Genomic DNA, 20,585 nt, shown 5'->3' on the forward strand with positions numbered 1-20,585 from the left:
GAGCACAGTGAAGCAGGGCTGGGGACACAGTGCGCGCCCCGCAGCATCTCCGGCCACGGCTCGGTTAGTGGATTGGAAAGCACACCTACCTTAAACTGCCTTGCCAGGTGCTGCTTGTGGCTTTCTTCCACTTGCTTGAATTTGGATTCCAGTCCCCTCATCTGGTTTTCCATCTTCTCCACGTACTGTAGGTCTCTCTGAGTCCGCCTGTCCAACACCTCTATCGACTGGGACATGTTTTGCACCTGTCAAACGAGAAGGGACTTGTCACGCACAAGGCACATATTCAGCAGCAGGGCAGCGCTGCTCGCGGCCGAATGCAGATGCTGACATTTTCTCCGAGTCAACAAAGCTAAAGGGCAATCAGCAGATGCATTATTTACTGGCTAATCAACAGCATCTCCTCGTATTATGACCCCACGCCCCAAACCAGAGCAAAGTGGTTTCATAAACGTTTATTCTGCCGTGCTGCAGAGAATAACTCAGCGATCCCGCGTGCAAATGAGGGCTGTAGTCAAGTATGAGATGCATTAGTGGTAACGGCCTCTTTCGGTCTGGAAGAGCACCCGACGCCTGCTGCTGCACAAGGAGAGCCTATTAGTTTAACAGGAGCACATCTGACTCTGAGAAACGTCTCTGCTGAGATGCACGTTATCATTTCTTCATGCATGTAAGTGACACTGATTGCCTAAGCGCAAACTTTCCTCCCAGCTAGTAAAACTCGGTTACCCAAACAGCCCTATGGTTTATACAACGTCTGCCACAACGAACAGCTAGAGGTGAGGGCATCCCGGAGCTGGGGAATAACGGGTGCATCCCTGCCCTGCGGGTGGGTGCTGTGCCGGGCGCTTTCTTGCGTCCCCCCGTGTGCCCATCTGGCCCTGCCAAAGGAATGATGCAAGGCTTGGCCGGGCTCCTCGTGAGAAAAAGCTGCTTGTGGCGGAGGTGTAAGGAACGGGGTGAAATGATAGCTTGAATGACCCGATTTGGAAGGCTGGCTGTCCTCTGACTTACTAAGAGATTTGCTTCTCATTTTTCAGGCTATGAGAGGGCAAATGAAGCTCTGACTTAGGCAAGTACCTAAGCACATATTTAGCATCAAGCAAGGGGTGCAATTAAAGGTCTTTGCATTGGGGAGGGTTGTGTTTGTACCACGGTTGGTACATTCTGGGGCTCATCCCACGAGCAGTGCCCCCACCACTGCCACGGTGCCCATGGAAATGCCCCGGCCCTGACAGCATTAGCAGGGATGATGCCTGTGTTCAAAGTGAATCAGGCATCCAAGCACGGCGCTGCACGGTGCCTAGCATCAAAGGCCTCCTGGTTCAAGCCTCTTCCTCTGTGGGGGTCTGAGCAAAACCCAACTGTGAGCCAAAACCATCTCTGCGAGTCGCTTCCCAGAGCCCTCCAGCTCCGCTCCAACTCTGTCCCTGATGGGACAAAAACGCAGAAAGCTGAGATGGGGAAAGAAGGGTGTAAGGGCAGCGTTTCCTCCAGCAGACCACACGGTGCTGCTGCGACTTACCTTAGAGGTGGGACACCCGCGTGCATCGGGCTCTCGCAGCCTGCCTGCTGAAAGCAGCACAGGTCAAATGCCAACTTTTGTGTCTGCATCTCCGAAGTGATCAAAACGCCCATTGCTCATGCACGCCAACAAGAAAACTATTACAGGGAACCATTAAAAATGTATGGGCAACTGGTATTTCAAAGGCCAGCGGCGAGGAAACATTTTGTACGACCAGCGCAACTGCTCTGGGGCTCTAATAATCGTCCTCAGCAGAGGTGAAGGTATTTGTCAGTCTGAGACCCTCTGCAGCACCTGGGCTGGAGGGTGGCCCTTGGAGGGAGAGGAGAGGCCTCGGACAAGCATGACTGGCCTGCAATTCCTCCTCTTAGATATCCTTATCCTGTTAATCCAGTCTATTCTCCTTTGAGTCAAGCCATATCTACGTAGCAGAATTGTTTCAATGGATTGGAATAGGAACGACTTGTTGGGGTCGCACAAAACTGATCTCATTTAGCCCACTAATGCCCAGCCCCAACTTTAGGCCAAGCAATCAGACGAGCAGCGCTGCGACCATAACATGGTGTGCACCAGCACCCAGCCCTGCAGGTGCTGAGCAGGGGGCTCCTGGCGCTGCTCTCGGACCGCGCAGAGGGAGAACAGGCTGTGCTGGGAAGTGAATCAGAGCAGCTCGCTCAGGCTCCTGCTCTGAATCACCTCTGGAGGAGCCTGCCTCTCCCCTGACGGCAGAGGAAATTAGCCTCCTCGCAGGGCTCTAAACTCAGATGTCTAAAATTAGCCACCGTGCTATTTTAGGGATGTGTTTTACAAGTTCAGACTCTCGCTGTTTGTTGCCTGTATTGTTTTCAGCCAGGCAGGATTCTGGCCAGACTGGTAAAAACTCAATCTCCGTCATTCCTAATCTCTGACAGTAATGCGTGCTTCATCATCTGGAGATCTACTTGTTTTCCTTCATTAGCATATTAAGCCCTTGATCCAGCAAAGTACTTCGGCACATGATTAGATTTCAATGAGACTGCTCACAGCTTAAACTTAAGCGTGTACATAAGTGCTCTAATGAACTGAGACCTGAGGATATTGTCTCAGATTCCCCCAGCTTCATCCATTAGCATCCACCCTCGAACAGCAGCTAAAATGCTTTTTGCCCCCACTGGCTGAGCGTGCACTCTCAATGTGAAACCTCATTTTCCATCAAGCTGATGAGAGAGATATACCTGTGATTGTCTTGGGGAAAAGAGTGCGCTTTAGCATTCAAAACAGAAAACCGATACAGGCAAAACTTCCAGTTCTGTTCTTGTCATCTTCGACAAGAGGTCAGGATGACTTCTTTGTCATCTTGAAACACAGACCAGTCCTGATCAGCTCAGGAAGGCAGTTCAGAGCCGTTTTGGGGGTCTGAAGCAGGATGAATGCTTAGCTTGAGCTTGGGGTAGCTGGACAAACTGATGGAGCAATAGCTTGAGACATCTTGAGGGAGATTGTTGTGGTCTACAGGAAAAAGTGGCAGAGAGAGGGACTCAGCCAAGGGATCGGTACAAGAGAAGTCCATTTTATAAGGATTGTGGAAGGCTGAGCAGATCATTGTCCTCTCTAAATACACCTCAGAGCGAGTATCAAAGGAACAAGAAGAACTGTTTAAGCTGGAAATCAGTGTTGGCAAAGAATAAGCGTTGGCAGGAAACGAAAAGTGGTTTAACTGTCAGAGGAGGAAGTCCTCCCAGATAACAGGGCCAAAAAAAAAAAAAATCCATTTGAAGATAAAACATAATCTGTTCGTGAACAGGATTTCGGTGACGGCTGGGTTTGGACGCAGCCCAGGATCTGGCCTCAGCACCTGACGCACGGAAGGCAGGAAGGGCTCCACGCACGGCAGCCAAGGATGAGCTCAGACACCTCGGTGTCAGAAGGTGGCCTGAACAGTTTGTGCGGTGGCGAGCAGACCTCGCTCACCTTAGCTCACTCGCGCCTGCTGCTCCTCACACTGACGGGGTGCCCAGGAATCACCTGCAAGCAGCACGACCCGTGCCCGTGTGCTGAGGGGAGCTGGGGTCTCGGCAGCTGGGAACCTCAAGCTGCCTTTGGCTGCTGGTGCCCCTGTGCAGAGATTTTCACTGAGGATGCTGTAACTGCCTTGTGTACACACACACACAAAAGCGGCTTTCTTCTGGCCCACAAAAGCAATGCCTTATTATTTCTGTAGGTGAGTGCCAGGTTTCCTGCTTTGAAAATCCAAACAGAATTACCTCTCTGACACATTATGCTTCTTCATCTGCTGGCAGAGAGAAATCTGGAGGTGAGAGTTTTCCCATCACGAAACTAGAGGTAAAATGTCAGATTGGGGGAAGAAGCATCCAGGTCTGAAATCCTTCCTGGGGAGCTGGGAGCTCTCCGCTGCAGTTGCGTTTTCCTATAGGGATTATCATTTCAGCCTTGATCAAGATCAGATGTCTGGCACCAAGAGCCTACTCTTTATTTTGGGGTTTTGATATAGGTTAGCGTAGGAGTGAGATGCAGACAGATCCGCAGGCAGGTAGCACATCCCCAGAACACATGCCTTCATGTACTGCTCCCCCCTCACTTTATCCACTCGCAGCCGGAGAGCTGCCCAAGGGAAAAAATCCCCGAGCATTTCCACCCTCCGCAGTGCACCTGCTGGTATCCCAGGGCTGCTACACTCTGCTCGCCTGCCCATTAGCAGAGGGCATTGGGTCAAACCCTACTTGTTTTCTGCATGTGAGCAGTTCTGGGAACACGAGCGGGCTCTGACTGCCGCAGCAGCTGCTAGCACAATGCCTGCTGCCTCTCAGACAAATGTGCTGCCGGACCAATTGCCGGTATTGCTTAGAGAAATAGAGGCTTGAGTGCGATTATTTTTAGAAGTCTATGACATACAAAATTGCTGTTTAAGGGCTAAGTGTTTTCTGTCTGAGTTTATTGTCCTTATCACGTAGGAGAATCAGTTAAGTGTAGGTTTAATGCTGTTATGAGTTCCTAATACATCAACTTCCCGAGAGCATCAGGGTGGAAGTTATTTTGTCATGCACAACACACGCCAACGTAGCATTAGGGCACAAAGGATAATTACATATCCAGCACACGAGTCCACTTATATTTTAAAGAGAAGAGGACCATTTCGCATGAAACGGCATTTCTTCAATGAAATCTATTATCTGGAAAATTTCTTGTTATCAGGAACGTTTCCCTAATGAGATTCTTTGATCTCTTCGGACAGCAGACTATTAAAAACTAATCAAGTGGATGTCAACATTAGAAAGAAAACCACTAACTGTCATTTCTATAATATTTGATGTTGACAGCTCGTACTGTTCTAGTTGACCTTTTTTTAATATCAGCTCTGCTAAGAGTGCATGGGCTTTGGTTTTTTAATTCTATCTCCTCTCACCTTTTTGAGGCTCATCCTTTCAAACTGCTTGTGTTAACATAATGAAAAAAAAAAGAGTAAGTTACATCCTTTTTTAATGATAAAAAAGAGTAAGCTACATCCTTTTTTTTTTTTTTTTTTTTTAAACTGATGTGATTCAATATCATTGCTTTGATCTCAGCAGTTTTAACCTGATCTCAGGCCATGGTCCCTTTTCCTCCGTGCCTCAGAAATATCTAGATATTTGTCCTCCTGGCTGATTATTCTCCACTGCATGCCTGGGGACAGCAACAGCACGGGAGGGCTGGCCCAAGGGGGCTGTCTTTTCTGGAAACAAAGGCTCAGCCCAACTCTCCCGTGTTTTTACCCCCAGTGCCACGTCAAACCAAACCACCTTGCCCAGAACGGGTCAGCCGTTACCTTTTCTAATAGTTGTCTCAGCTGCTTTGTCCTGGCATCACGCGAGCACATCGTCTGTTGAGGTGCCACCACTGTGCATATACAACGTCCCTCGCTATCCTGGGCAGAGCTGTAGACCTGCCAGCTTTCCTCTGGGTTGGTAGGCAACACCTAATTAACACAGGGAAAGACGGGTTAAGTCAAGGAGGGAGGGGTGGGGGGAGCCGAACGAGGAAGAGGAGGGAGGAAGCAGCACGGAGTGAAAGAGACTGGGGCTGTGCAGCAAGCGGAGAGCTCCTCTGAGGGCCCAGCCAGCAGAATTCACTTGTAATGCAAAAATATGGACTGGGGACAAATAAAGGAAGGGTCGAAAAGGGAGAGCAAGAGCTGAAGCAGACAGGGCAATGCAAGTGGGGAAGCAGGGACAGGAAAGGCGTGCCGCAGAGAGGGTGGGTGGCGTGCTGAAAGGCACCGAGCGCACCGGGGTGCCGAGCTGGTGGGAAAGCCGCTGCCCGGCTGTCATTACAGAGCACTCATCTTCTCCTTGACACCGGGAGAAGGATGTGCCCGAGCTAACGGGGGGCGTACTGTGTCCTGGCTGAGAGCTGAGCAGTGATCAACGAGCATCTGCAGAGCTCTCCTGGAGCCGGTGACAGGAAAATCAGCTCTTCTGAGGAAGCAGATACCAGGAGTTACGTCTCCCCTGTCCTCTGCCGGGTTCACCAGGACAGCCACTTCTCTCCAAACGTTCTGTGGGTTCCGGACAGGGAAACCCTGGTGCCGTGCCCCACGAAGCACGCCCGCAGCAAAGGGATGCAGGATCGGTGCCTCCGTCAGAGCTTCCAGGACGCAGCGCAGAAAGGGAGCCCAGCCCCAAACACAGCACATGCCCCAGCCCCCCCGTGCCCCTTGTGCTCTCCAAAGCTCTCTGATCTTAATTTCCCTTTGATCTCGCAGCACTTCGCAAAATACATTATTTAATCACAATTCAGCCTCTGCTCACTTTGAAGGTACCACTGTTTTGCCAACTAAAAGGGAAATGTTCTTTCTACAATTTTAATATATTACAAATAACCTTGCAAATACCCATGTGGACAGACACTCACTGAGAGATGGCTAGCAGACAGACAAACAATTCGATTCTCTAGCAAAAGTAACCAGAAATAAAAAAAAAAAAACAAAAGGTCTTATCATCCCTGGTAAAATGGAAAAAAAAAAGCCTAGCTTCATTCACAACCAGCAGAGCCACTACATTAAATACTCATCCTGGAACAGCAGAGCTGAAATGCGTTAGCTCTTTTCTAAGGCACAAGCATGCAGCCTGGAGGCGAAAGATTCCCGTTTTTTCCTGCTACTGGAAGACAAGACAGAGGGATTGTTTTCCTCAGCCATTTCCAAAGTGGCAAGACCAGCCACCATAGCAGCCCTCCAGCACAACAGGGACAGGAAACATAAGGCACGACCGAAATACACCGTGACTCCTCCGCTGCATTTTCCATCCCATTAACGACTATTGATTGAAGGCAGGGAAGCAAACGAGACCTTGCGGGACTTGCACCTGCTGTCCCAAGCTGCTTCGCCAGGCGACGGCAGAGCAGCGCCGAGGGAAACTTTGCGATCCTCTGGCTGGAGGCAGGGCAAAGCCCCCCACTTTGCCCAGGGGTGGGGATGGATGAACCCCAGAGCAGAACTGGGGGCGCTCCCCGCACCGCCACCCCACTCCCCCATCTCCTGCCAGCCCCCGCGACCCCAAACCGACCTGACCGTGCCTGCACAGCGCGGGGGGGGCCTGGTAAAGCACCCCCCTGGGTGATGCCCCCATCACCCGAGGGGCAGCAGCGCTGCCTCCCCCCGGGGCGCTGCTCTTTGCGGCGGGGGGGCTCCCGCTGAGTCTGCCGGGTGGGGGGTGGCAAGGACAAACCCAGACGGCCCGAGGGGGGGGTCCCGGGGTGAGATTTAGCCAAGGAGGGATTTTGGCGACCCGGGGGGCACCCGGGCAGGGGGGGACCGGGCGGCCGGGGGGAGCGGGGCGGGAGCCGGGGGTGCAGGCACCCCCGGAGGCAGGGATGCTCCGGGCAGACCCCGACCCCCCCTCGGGCCCCCCCGGCCCCCCGCACTTACTCCCGTGCTGCGATCCAAGGTGCCGCCCGAGGCCGCCGTGAGTTTGGTGGTGTTGAGCCCCACGAGGGAGGGCAGCGTCTGCGACATCCAGTTGGTGATCATGGCCATGGTGCTGAGGACCACTCCAATCTTGAGTAAAGGCACAGACATGTCTGCGGGGGGGGGCGCCGCGCACCCTTCATTCTGCACCGGCGCCGGGCTCCATGCCGCTGGGGACGGGCTGCGCCAGCCGCCCGGCCACCGCCACCGCCTCTCGCCGCCTTCCCATCGTCCAGAAGCTCGCCACGGCCCTGCCCGGGGCTACCGAGGATGCTGAGGGTGCTGGAAGCGGTGCAGGAGCCGGTGCCGGTGCAGGAGCCGGTCCCGGAGCGGGGCTGCCTCCCTGCGCCCGCCGCCACCGGGCGCGCCCCAGCCGGAGCCGAGCGGCTGCAGGAGGAGGGACGGGACCGGGAGGGAGGGGCAGGGTGGGTGGAGGGGAGGGGGGGGGGGAGGGAGAGCCCAGCCAGCCGGAGAGGCTGCGGAGGGCGGGTGGGAGACAGAGGGGAGAGAGGGAGAAGGAGGGGATAAGGGATTTGGGGAGGGGAGAAAGGGTTTGGGGAGGGGAGAAGGGGTTTGGGGAGGGGAGGGGGGAGCGGGGAATTTGGGGGAGGGCGAGAGATCTGCTTTTGGGGAGGGGTAGGGGAAGGGGGGAGGAAAAGGTTTAGGGAGGGGGGAGAGAACTGGGGAGAAGGGGGTGGATTTGGGGAGCGGGGAAAAGGAGTTGGGGAGAGGAGGAAAGATTTGGGGAGAAGGGGAGAGAGTCGGGGAGCCGGTACGATGTGGTGGTGGTGGTGGGGAAAAAGAGCTGGGGAGAGAGGAAAAGACCTGGGGGGGGGGGGAGAAGGCGGGAGGAAAAGAGCCGGGGGGGGGTCGCGGGCGGGGGCCGGGGCCGGGGGGCGGCTCCCCTATGCGGCGCGGCGCTGCGGTGCCCCCTGCCGGCTGCCGGGGGGGGGCGCGGGGCGCTGCGGGGCCAGGGTGCGGGGCCGGGGGGCTGGAGGGCGCGCAGCCCGCCCGGGGACCCTATGGAAGGCCCCCCCTGCCCGAGAGGCTGCTTCTCCGGGGGACAAAAGGGTGCTGCTGGCCACCGGGGGGAGTCAGGAGCAGCACTCTGGAGCCGTGACCCCCCGTGAATACTCCGGTGCGGGGGGCTCCCTGACAAACCACGAGGTGTGGGACCCAGGTGAGGCACCTGGTGGTCGCCAGGCCTGCAGCCCCCCCGGGTTGTGGTGTATCGGAGCATCCCCCACGTTCCTGCGTGCCCCCTCGCCACGCTGCAGCCTCAGCCGTCCGCCAGCACCGTGACACACCACGCTGGAGCTAAACCAAAATGTGCCAGGAAATGAGCCTGCCCTCCAGCTGGCAGCGCCACCCCTAACGCTGCTCTCGCCCCGCTCCCAACAGGCAGGGTTGTATGGCCAGGGGAGGTGGGACAGCACTGGGTGCTACCAAAACATCCCCCAAACGTCCTGCAGTTTGAAGAAACCTGTCTTTCTGTGCCTCGTGCGGCTCGGAGGCAAACCATGGGCTGTTAGACTGTGAACAGGGTGGTGGCTTTGCCCCATACAGCTCCTCTGCACCGAGACAGCACTCGTTTGTGACCCAGGTTTCCCAAAGGGGTTCGCAGAACTGTCCTGGTGGCTTCAGATCCCCAGCCAGCAGAGACCTGAGGTCCCCTGCACGTCCTTCCCTAAACTGACCTTAATCACTCAGTGCCAAACAAATTGTGAAGTTGATCCCCCGGCCCTCTCCAGAGGATAGAAGTGATGCCCCTTGCTCCACCAGCACAGCACCAGCCTCAGCACAATGGAGCAGACACCATGGCCCTGCTCCAGGACCCCCTGCACTGCCCCACAGCCTCAGCACCCCCAGCCTGGCTGGGCCCCGTGGGGGTCTGATCAGACGAGGTCCAAATCTGCCTCCTTTGGCACCATTCCTCCCGTGGCACAGCTCCTGGAGGTGGTGGGTGTCACAGCTGTGAGGGCACTGAGGGGCACCCCAAGGCTGTGACCCCCCCAGGACTTCCTTGCCATACAGCACCCAGGCCAGTGTGCAGAGCAAATCCCAAATGGGGAAGCAGGAAAGCATGCCCTGAAATGCATTCTCTGCAGAGCTGGCGTGTCCCTAAAGGGACCTTGCCCCTGGCTGGGGACCTGGCCCTTAGCATGGGATTGTCCCAGTGCCCCCCAGCACTGCTGCTGTGGGCAGAGGGACCAGGGACGGATGACAGCAGAGTGGAGCTGTCTCTGCAGTGAGCGCAAGGGAGTTTCGGTGAAGCACTGAACATACATTTAGCAAGTCCACCAGGTGGAGAAAAAGAGATGAGTTAGAGCGTGAGCGCGGATGCCAGGTCGGATCCTGCCCCTCCGACAGAGCAGCAGCAAGATGGGATGCTGCCAGCTGGGTGGCACTGCCTGGTGCATGTCACGGGCTGCAGCGTCTGGGGTGCTGTTCCCTGTCCTCGCTTCCCAGCACCCTTAACCCTGTCACCCCTGCCCTTTTCCCCGCTGTTCAGGGCAGACCAGTACTATCCCCAGTAAGCCAGCCAGCTGACAGGTCCTTCTGCTGCGCTGAAATCAGTGAGAAAACCACTCCTGACTCTGGGGCAGAAACTGTCCTGCTCGGGGCTCCTGAACTAGCTAAACTACTTCCATCCCATGAGATTGGTTTCACCCAGACCCAGGTCTTCCTCGAGTTTTTGGGCATCCCTTCCATGGCAAAACTGCTGTCAGCTTGTGCACAGTTGTGCCTGTGAAGGTGGTCAACACCACGGAGGTGTTTCAGGTGTTTCAACCTGTGCATGAACAGGTTCTTCAGGCAAAAGCCTTGCATGACTCCAATATTTTAGAAAAAAATTGCAGCTCCTGTTCTGCCTCAGTTCAGCCTGTGTTGCTCTAAGCAGGTGCTCGTGCTGTGCTCAGCACTGCACTGAGACCCTGGTGGCGTATCTGATATCATACCACGTAAAACACTGGAGAGCTACACTCAAATCATCCCAATGTTCATTTCGAAACTGAGTTTGTAGGTAAAGTTTGTCCCTCGTATTTGCCTACTCCAAACACATGCAAAGGACTTAGACCTACAGACCCGTTATTACCTAAAGTTGTATTCAGTGAGGGAAAAAGCACTCCTGTGCCTTGCTGGGGATTCCACCAGGACTGAAGAAACATTCGTTTCCTGACACCACGCACACCTGATTTCATTCATGTGCCCTCAAATGCTGGGCAATGATTAAAGCTTCTGCAGGCGGGGACCGCAGGGCTCAGAGGAGCAGCAGCCACCGGTCCCTGCCATGCAAGGAGGGGCCCAGCACCACGACCCCCATGCAACTCCCCAGCCCACCCCCAGCAACCAGCAGCGCTGCTCTGGCCACCTGGCATGGAGCCCTCTGTGCCAGCTCAGGGAGAGGCTGCGTGTGCAGAAACGTGGGAGAAATCAGTCTGAATTTGCTTCTTTTGCTTCCCGTATTCGTGAAATAGCCAAGAGAAGCAGGGTCCTGGGAGTCTTTGCTGCTAACATAAGGGGTGTTAAGGGAGGGACAGCATGAGACCCATGGTTCTCCCATACCTTTTCAGAAAGGTCGGTGCCTGAATGCACTGGTAGCTAAGCAGGATGGTGCTGAGCCCTTAGGACACAGCTGTGCCGGCAGAGAGCCAGGGCCCTTCCCCAGAGCCTCTCCGTGGCAAGGCCACCCAAACTTAGCCCACGGCAGCAGGGCCGAAGCAGGACCGGGCACACGAGAGGTCCCCAGAAGTGTCTCCATTTTCCTTTCTTAGGGATGAAAGGTTTTCAGAGGCGAGAGGTGGTGCTGGCTGCTGGGCACGGAGATGCTGCTGGTCACCCCGGGCTGTGCTAGGTCGTGGGCAGCAGGAAAATGACTTCGGTCACTTCCATGCCCAAAGCAAATGACCTGCAAATGTGGAAAGCTCTTTCCTACCCCAATGGCTTCCACAGTTTTAAAAGCCTAGCAAGAGAATAAAACCAAAGGAAACAAAGACAACAAAAAATACAGTAAGGGCACGAACCTGCTGCAGGAGACCAGCATTCACTGACGGGCCTTTCAGGATCTGACCCTTAGAGAACAACTTTCCATCGTAACATCTGCCGAAACCTCTTCAGTACCAGTTTGCCAAGCTGGTCGAGTTCACCTTTCTCCTGATCGCTTTGCTTTGTATCACCCAGGGCATTGCCTTGAAAAAAAGGCTCCTGAGGTCCCTGAGTTGTCCCTGTCCTGATCTGTGTGCTAAATCCACCCTCCCTGCAAGACCCGTGTGCTGGTGTGCACCTCGCAGGTGCCCCGAGGAGAGGAGGGCTGCTGAGAGCAGCGAGCGAACAGCAGGAGAGGACGAACATTTGGGGAACAAAAGATGCTATTCGCATGCATGTTTTCTGAGCAGAGAAAGAGGAGGACGGAGAGAGAAAAGCAAATAACAGAGTCTTCTGAAATAGCTGCTTGGTGGAAAAAATTCCACCGCTTGGAAGGTTTGTTTTCCTGGGGCAATGCAAAATGGGACCGGGTGCTGCAAGGAGAGCCACGAGGGTCAGTGTCCGCAGAAACCCCACGCGTGTGCGTGTGCGCGTGTGTGGGCACACACGGCGGTCATTGTCTCCCTCTCCTGGCTGGTTCAGAGAAGAGGTGCTGAAGTCTCCCTCACCACCAAGCTTTAGCGGAGCTGGTGCCCGTAGACCCCAAGCGGAGCGCTCCGCTGATGGCACGGGGAGCGAAGGGGGCCGCCTTCAAATACACACGCCAAATTTTAGCAGCCTCAGATCTTGCTGTTGCTCCAGGCTGGCTCAGCTCAGCTGGCACCCAACATCCACAGCAGGGACGGGTCCTGCTGTGCTGGTTGCCCGCAGCAGCCAGGGCAGGGCCCAGCACCTTCCCAGGGCCTGCAGCTTTCTGGAGCTGTGTAACTTCAGGGATTCTGCTTTGGCGCTTGGGTTAAGGGTCTTTTCTTCAGAACTCTTTTCTGCAGCTGATGGACAGGCTGCGAACCTGCCTCTGGTGGTCTCTGCTGACCCTTTGCATCCCTCCTGGCAGCCTGTTGTTCCTATTCCCGCCCCACCTCCGGGTGCTGCAGCTCCTGCAAAGCCACGGGGACTGTGTGGAGGTGGGGGAGCAGCAGGGTGGAGGGGACCCACCCTCTACCTGCCATCACACACGGATGGGGAGAGCACCCCATGAGCTGGGGCGAGGTGCTGAGCTCCCCAGCACTGGCAGCAGAAAGCCCCAGGGATGCTGAGCACCTCTGCAGGGGGGCAGCACAAAGGGGCTGAAGGGGGGAGCAGGGGCTTTGGGCTGAGGTTAAGGAGCCGTCAGGGCTCCGAGCCCACCCCAGCATCACACGAAGCATCGCTGTGCCCCTCTGCTCTCTGCCTGGCACTGGGGGGGCTAAGGGGAGAAGGACGATGTCGTCCCCCCCCCCCAACTTAGTGAAAGTTCTTCCTCTTCCCTCGCATTCCCCATCACCTGTGCTTGCAGCAGGGGGTGTCCGAAATCCCTCTGCACCAGTATGTGGGCAATAAAGAGCTCCAGGTCCACTTTTCCTTGACCTTTCAGCTGTTTTTCTCACTTTTGGCTCTCTTTTTGTCACTCATACCAGCTTGCCTCAGCCCTGGGGCTAGATCCTGCCGTCTCGGCACCGCACCAGCACACCATTCTCCTCCCATCACGGGCAGGGTGTGGATGGACAGACAGGGAAAGCAAAGAAAGAAACTGGCACTTAAAGACCCCAACGTGCTCTGGAAGCAGTGTCCCCAACGCCGCAGGTGACAGCCAGCTCCCAGTGCTGCACCTTGCCCCCGGAGCAGCCACATTTGGGATCAGGCAACCCAACGTGCTCCAGAAAGCCCCTGCAGGAGCTGGGACACCTTCTGCACACAAAACACTCAGCAATATTTCCCTTTTGTTGTCCCAAGGCGAGTAGAAACACACTTCTGCGGGAAGAACATGCTCTTTGTGTTACACTGCAACCGAATAATCCCCTTTGCAGGTCTTCGCTTCGCTAAATCTGTGTTTAGCTAAAGCTGCTCTTGACATTAAACCCGTGCTCTAACAGAGTGCCAACACACGTCAGAGCCCCTGGGCGAGAGCTGAGCCCATTAAAGTCAGCACAGGTTTCACGGGCGCCTCAGCGGGCTCCTGTTACTCCAATGTTTTGGTTAGGAAGGATGATTTTTTTTTTTTGGCATATCTCCCCGGTCAGCCGCACGCCTCCAGTCAGAAAGTGCCTGTGCATCGAAAACTTGCTGGGCGTGCTGCTTGCTCGGAAACATGGCATTGTTCTGGGCTTGTTGGCTGCAGAACGGTCCTAGACCAAGGGCTGGGCCAAGCTCTCGTCCTGCTGCCCATCTGCCCAGGAGATTTTTTGCGTTTGGGCTGATTTTGGGTGGGGAAGAGGGCTGGAAGCCAGGACCTAGGTCCTGAAAGGGGAGGAAGCTGCACAGGGCCAAAACCCCAGACAGAGCCATGAGGAGGCAGGGGCTGGGGCTCAGCTCTGGAATGGTGGCAGCAAGCAGTGCCTATGGCCTGTAAAAGAGGGAGAATCAGGATTTTGAGGTGCTTTTCCCTTGTGGTCAGGATTTGGAGGTGCTTTTCCCTTGTGGTCAGGATTTGCTGGTGCTAAGACACAGCTTTGGCTCCGTGCCTCAGTTTCCCCAAGTGCAAGCTTCAGAGGGAACAGCCTGACCAGATCGACCTCTTGGGTACCCTTTTCCAACCTAGGTCTCCCAAAAAGCCCGGCAGAGACACCCGTGGGCAGCACATACCACAGGGATGCTCTTCAGTGTCCCTGTCCCTGCCCTGCCCCCGTTTATTTGTGGCTTCCCCAGGGCAAAGCCGAGCCAAAACATACCACTCATAACTCGGGAATTACCTTCTTCCACAGCCGGTGCAGCCTACAGTCTGCATCCATCTAATTCACTCGGATCGTAATTAGTTTTGTATTACTTTCCACAGTGATGCTAATACTGATTACAAGGACTGATAACTTGAGCAATAAATACAACCCGGGGCTGAAAATTACCTTCCTTTTTTTATTGGTTAAAGCCGAAGTTAGTGAAATGAGAGACAAATTGGTTTATGAGATGAGGCAGCTGCCTCCTGTTACAGGCTGCAGATTTGCAGCTTAATCCTGCCACTTCCACGTGTGTCTCCCCGCCAGCGGGGGGAAGAGTCCGGCCACCAAAGGGGGCACAGGAAGGTCCCCATGGGTCCCACGGCCAGGTTGGGGGGCACCGGGACACAGCAGCTCTGGGGTGGGGACACGCAGGCACATTCCCAGCCCGGTGGGGCTGGCAGCGCTCCCCCTTCCCCCAAAAACAGCCCCGAGAGACCTGGCGAGCATTTAGGAAAATCAACGGCAAAGTTCTTTTTCATCTCGACTCGCCGAAGCCCTAAATGTTTAATCCGTCCCCGCTCCAGGAACACATTTCTTCCCGTGTGGTTTCAGGGATCGCGGGGTGAGCGTCAGGGCGCCAGCTGCCCCGCAAAACTTCGAGGAACGCAAAGAGCTTTCCCTGGAGGTATCCTAGCAGAGCCAGCCAGCACAAGGAGGGACAAAATGATGGGGTGGACGGACAGACAGACAGCATCCTGCACCCCTGCCTTTACTACAGCTGCCCACACCCGCTGTCTTTCTGGCAGCTCTGTCCTGCACGTTACAAGCGACATGGGGCAGGGGGGCAAATCCTTAGAGTGTAAGTTGGCTCTGCTCACTCATGGCCACCCAGCGAGCTGTCCTGGGCTCTCCTGGAGAAGAAGACCGGGACAGAAAGCCCTGTGTTTTCCCCAGGAAGCCCCAGCCTTGGGCAGCGAGAAGGAATTGCAGAGCATCATGCAGGTCTTGTTCCCGCTGCCCCCTCAGCGCTGCCTGCCAGGGGCACGTGGGGGCTCCTGCAAAGGGCTGGGATGGAAGGAAGCGTGTAGGGTCAGCCCCCCCCTTGTTTCCCAAAGGAAAACGTACCACCCACCTCAGGCAGGTCCCAAAGCCCCTGCCAAAACTGGGGATGCAGCCTGCAGCGTGTGCATCGCCCGTGTGCTCTCAGCTGTGCACAGGCATCCTTCCTCCCGCCCGGGTGGACCATCAGAGGATGCTGCAGTGCCAACATGTTGAAGACAATGCCCTTCCCTCCACAAGAAGAGCTTTTCAGGCATCCAGCATGGTGCCGGCTGGAAGGACAGCCACGTGCTTGCCCCCCTGCAGCCCCTTTTAACAACCGTCCCCCTCTCCATTTCTTCCCTTCTTGCGTGCTGGCATGTCAGTGCCACTGCGAGGAGGGAGAGGGGAGGAAAGCAGCGGCTTCTGCACCATCAGGGAATGCTGCCTGAATCAGCAACCTCTCCCCCCGAGCCTTGGTCCATCCTCCCCCAGCACGGGATCTCTGTAGGGGCAGGCAGAGTCTCCACGCACATGATGGAGATGTGAACCCGGCCCCGAACTAAACGTGGAAGACATTGAGCTGGGCGGTGCCTGGGATGAAAGGCGTATTTGGGGATTGCATCTGGCAGCTGTGCTACAGAAGTGAGATGCTAAAACTCGGCGAGGGCTCTGCAGTGCCAGGCGAGGCAGCAGGCAGGCTGGTGGGACTGCTCCGCGGGGCCTGGCAGGAGGTGGCTACCTGCAAGCACTGAGCCCTGGCCACCCCTGTGAGCCAGGAAAATGCCAGGAAAGTGCCCCGGCCAAATCCAGCTGGGCAAAGCCACAGCCTCAGAATAGGCTTTGAGCCCCTGCCGGTGGCAGGGCAGGGCTGGGAGGTAGCCAGCAGCCCTCAGCTCTACAGCTCAGGGGGTTCACTCCCTGCTCCCACCCTGCTTTAAAGTTGGGTGAGAAGTTGGCACGCTGCGCTCACGGAAAGGGAAAGCAGGAGGAGGAAGAAGTCACCAGGCACAGAGGCATCCTCAGCGTGAGAGGTGGTAACTCGGCATCCTTGCACAAACCACCGGAGCAGAGCAATGGGGAGTGACAAAGCCAAAAAGGGGGTGGCAGCACCCGGAGGGGTGCACCAGTGGCATCCCCATGCCACGGCCGCTTTCCCTGGGGCAGGCGGCGGTGCTGCAGGGGCAGCGGGGCGAGGGGTGGCCCCACGGCACCGCTTTGCTTCCCCACACCACTGCCAGGCCCCGGGCTGGCCATGCCCTGGGCCGGGTGCTGAGCCCCCTTTTTGCCGATTCCCGAGCGATGCCGTGGGATCGGTGGCTGCTTTGTCCGGCGCGACGCATGCGCACTGCTGCGTGCCTCCTCTCGCACACAATGGGCTTCTCTCGGGCACTCACTCACAGCTCTCCTTCCTTCCCCCCCCCTCCTCATCCAGAGCCTGGATGTCTTCCCTCACCCCCCTCCCCGGTGAATTATTTCCTCCCCCATCCCTTCTCTGGAGGGCTCCATGCAATTAAGGCAGCTCTTACTCGAGCCGTTTCATCCTGGGGGCAGCAGAAATACTCCGAGGGTGCAAAGCCCAAAGGCTTCAGCTACAGAAACTTCAGCACCAGGGCAGCGACAGGAGAGAGCATTGTCAGCAGCAGAAAGGAAGAAATAATCTACATAAAGCATCCAGGATGAGAGCCCAGCTGCTAATTGCTCCTACACTAAGAAGCCTCCATTCCCCTCCTATTTATAGGATCTTTTTCTCTCCTTTTTTTTTTTTTTGCTTCTAGGCAGCACCACAATTAACCCCACAATCTAGAGCATCCTCTTGCGATTACTTTACTTCATTTCCCACTGTCCGTAGGAAAAAAAAAAAAAAAAGAAAAACAAATCACAAAACACAACCTCGCTGCCTCCCTCTCCCCAGTGATGTTAAAGAAGTCAAATGGAGTTTTTATTTCCACTTACCAGGGACGTGGCCGTGTGCCTCCCCTCCTGCTCCCTTCCCCCCCTCCCCCCAGCCCCACTACTTACTCAGTGCAGGGGCCAGGAAAGTAAAGGCAAGCATTAAAATCCGGTGAGAAGAAGGGTGGAGGGCTGGGGGGCAATAAATAAGATGCTTCTCTCTCCCCCAAGCCTGTCACTGATGGAAACGTTAAGGGATGCTTAAATGTCCCCTAAAACCCAGTAAAGCTGCCCCCATGCCAGCAGCTGCACGGGCAGGGATCACCACCAGGCACTCCCAGCGCATCCCTGTAGGGACACGGGGGGACATGCGGGGACATGGGACACGCAGCCCCAAACTTCACCAAGCCGTAGGCAGCGAGGGGCCACGGAGCCCCCCCAACCCACAAACACGAGTGGGGCTGTGGGGGGGCACCGACGGGCCCCGTGTCCCCCAGGGGGGCTGCAGGAGAGCCCCCTGCCCTTTCCCCACCCCAGGTAGCCCCTCTCCTCCCCTCCCCAGCCCCCCTCTGCCCGCACCCCCACCCTGTGCTCCCCCCGGCCCTGCTGCAGGTGCACCCACGGCACGGGCTGCAGCAAAGGGGGGGGGCTGGGGGTGCAATTTCCCACTCGAGGGGGATTAAATTTTATTTTCTTTGCGCTCTCGAGGTTTAGCAGAAAATGGCGTTGGGGAGAAAAAGGGTGGGGGGGGTGGGGGGGGGGGGGGGGGGGGGGGAGAAAAAGCAAGAGCGAAACCTACTTGAGTGAGTTCTGTGCCCATCAGGATGAGAAAGAAGAGGGTCAGGAGCTTGCTTGCCGGTTGCATGTCTCGCACCCCGCTCTAGGCACCTTGCATGCAGATCGCCTCCGCTCCTCCCGGCGAGCCTCCCTGTGCCGATCACCGAGCGCCTCGCTGCCTCCTTGCTCCCTTATTGTTAGGATTGTTTTAATTAAAAATAAATTAAAAAAAAATAAAGACAACAAGATGCAATTAAAAAAAATATATATATAAAATAAATCGGTGATTCTCCGGGCGGCTCTCAGCACCCCCAGGAAGCAATGCAAGAAATCTGCTTAGCAGAGCCTTCACTTTGCATATTTATTGGGATCCCAGGTTCTCTCCTCTGCTCTCTGGCAATTTTTTTTTTTAATGGCTCCCCTGCTCGAAAGACATTTGCGAGGAGAAATTCACCGGAGCACGAAGCGATTATCCCTGCTATTGCCAAAAGTTTGCCGTGAAAAGGGGGGGGGTGATGGGGAGAGGACAGGGATTAAAAAAAAAAAAAAAAAAGGGGGAAAGGAATTGGTAAGGCTGGCTACTGACAGGGGATGGCTGTGGAACAGGATGTGACATCAACTAAGGCGGGGGAAATTTAACTAAACACGGCAAAGGGAGAGGGGGAACCGGCAGCCGGGGAGCGGGAGGCTCGGGGATGGGGTGGGGGCGTTAACCCCCTCCCCGCCTGCACCCCGGGGTAGAGGGGCTCCTGCACCCGAATTACCAGACCCCCAGGCAGAGATGTGTGCCCAAATCAAGACCTCCCGGAGGGCTCCGAACATCTGCTGGGAGGCTCAGACCCAAGCTCACAACAGCAGCGGGGTGGCCACCCTCTCGCTCAGCATCCTCTGCGCCCACCGCCCTGCCAGGGCTCTGCTGGCAGCACCCTTCCCCTCCCCTAGGGGTTGTTCCCCTCCCTAAGGTCCCTAGGGGCTATGCACCCCTCATTTCTCTCTCACGTGCCCTCTGAATGCTTTCTAACCCACGGTTTTCCCAGGACCTCAAATGCTATTAAGCCTCTTAGTATCTGGCACTGCAGGTGCCGAGCATCACCTCCCTGTCTCAGAGGTGAGAAATGCAATGCAGAACTTAATGATCATCAGGTGTGTTAACAGAAATCACTTGCTACCGACCCCCAACTAACAGAAGCCCCACAAGAGGATTTTTCCTTCCTTGACTGCTCATTGCAAAGGGTTTCTTTTTCTGCAGTCCCATGGCACAGGTCACTGCAGGAGGGGGCGTTGGGCTTCCCATGGGGATGAGCTGACACAGGGCATCCCCCATGCCCTGAGATCATAAGGGGTGGCAGTAAGCAGAAATTGAGGAATTTGCAGCACCCTGACCCTGGGCTGAGGTTCAGCAGGGATGAACAGCCAAGGAAAAAAAAAAAAAAAAAAAGGAGAAAAGCTTCAATGTGTTGCCATCAGCAAATGGCCAAGGGAAAGCTGGGCTGTGGGCATGGCTGCTGCGCGGCCAGACCTCCCTGCAGGGGTTTTCACCAGCACCATGCATCAAGAAAAATCAACAGATTAGTTTAGAAAGAGCTCAGAAAAAGGCACTCCAGAGAGCAGCCGCAGGAAAGCTGGCGTGTCTGGCTATCCAACATAGATCTCTCTTTAATATACTTCCCCCAGCACCTCCCTTTAAGGTCAATGTTTTATAGCCCATAAAAACGGAGGACCTTTAAAAAGCATTAAACTCCCCTTGACTTTAGCAGGAGGAGTGCACAGAGGCCAAAAGCATCAGTTGCCCAACGGGATCTGAACACACCCTCCCCTGACACCTTACCTCAGGCATCATCTGTCCCCAACCGGGACCACAGTAGGATGCCTGCCCAGATCGGCTCCAGCACAAGGCAGGAGAAGGCTGGAGAGTTACTAACAAGTGGTACCAAAAATGCTATGAGATGGTATTTTCCCCAAGAAAACCACAACATATTCCCAAAGTGGAATCCCTTTTCCTTTCCCCCCTCCTTTGCTTTTATACACACCCAGCTTCATTGACCTTCAGGGTAATAGTCACGGCTTGCACCTGGGTAAATGACAAAAGCATCAGCTGTGTAATTTGTTTTAATTTATTCCTCTTTTACACTCTTTCATAATTAATGTCAAGAACCTTGTTTTAGAACTTGAGCTCCGGGCTCCCAAAGGTGAGGCCCTGTAGAGCCACCCTCCAGCCCTGTCCCTCGGAGCTCCCCTCCCAGGACGTAAATCACAGAAACCAGGAGAAATGAAAGGAAAAACGGGCCCGGTGTGACACAGCCAAGGAGCCTGGGAACACAACCCAGATCCTTCGATTCCCGCGGTGCCTTAACCAGACTTTGAAAAATACCTCCAGAAAGTTGGAAAAGGTTCAGAGCTGTGAACGTTTCGGGGTCTGGAGAACCTGCCCGTGGCGCCAGACTAAAGCAGCTCCAGCTCTCCCACCAGCTAAAGGGAGTGCTGTGAGGAGGCGGCCTGGGGGGAGCTTTCTGTACATGAAGGCTCTTTTATCTGACAAAAAAAAAGGTGAAGCTGGAGTCCACAGTGTGGAGTG

At 55.5% G+C, this 20,585-nt stretch overlaps 2 protein-coding genes across 4 annotated transcripts in view; one reads left to right on the forward strand and one right to left on the reverse strand.

Moving 5' to 3' along the window:
• OLFM1 (olfactomedin 1) overlaps positions 1 to 20,154 on the reverse strand; it is a 34,311-nt gene extending 14,157 nt beyond the window's left edge. The window contains exons 1-4 of one of the 3 annotated variants that reach the window (XM_035555332.2): positions 20,041 to 20,154; positions 18,033 to 18,200; positions 5,328 to 5,477; positions 90 to 245 (exon numbers count right to left, since the gene is read on the reverse strand). In XM_035555332.2, the coding sequence (XP_035411225.1) occupies positions 90 to 245; positions 5,328 to 5,477; positions 18,033 to 18,098 (372 nt within the window). In that variant the 5' untranslated portion in view covers positions 18,099 to 18,200; positions 20,041 to 20,154. Of the gene's footprint in view, positions 1 to 89; positions 246 to 5,327; positions 5,478 to 7,427; positions 7,831 to 18,032; positions 18,201 to 20,040 lie in introns of those variants that run through there. The other 2 variants (XM_035555331.2, XM_035555330.2) reach the window with 2 other exon arrangements.
• Positions 13,738 to 15,727, forward strand: LOC118252253 (uncharacterized). Its single transcript, XM_035555333.2, has 2 exons — positions 13,738 to 14,022; positions 14,053 to 15,727. The coding sequence occupies exon 2, from the start codon at positions 14,672 to 14,674 to the stop codon at positions 15,575 to 15,577; it is 906 nt and encodes a 301-aa protein (XP_035411226.1). The 5' UTR covers positions 13,738 to 14,022; positions 14,053 to 14,671; the 3' UTR covers positions 15,578 to 15,727.
• Positions 20,155 to 20,585: the final 431 nt, after the last annotated feature.

Source organism: Cygnus atratus, chromosome 19, assembly GCF_013377495.2.
Source record: "Cygnus atratus isolate AKBS03 ecotype Queensland, Australia chromosome 19, CAtr_DNAZoo_HiC_assembly, whole genome shotgun sequence".
In the NCBI taxonomy this organism is placed as follows: domain Eukaryota; kingdom Metazoa; phylum Chordata; class Aves; order Anseriformes; family Anatidae; genus Cygnus; species Cygnus atratus.

What these genes read in the sequence shown, in the direction of transcription:
- LOC118252253 (XM_035555333.2), top strand. Translation starts at nt 14,672, where the DNA reads ATGGGTCCCACGGCCAGGTTGGGGGGCACCGGGACACAGCAGCTCTGG.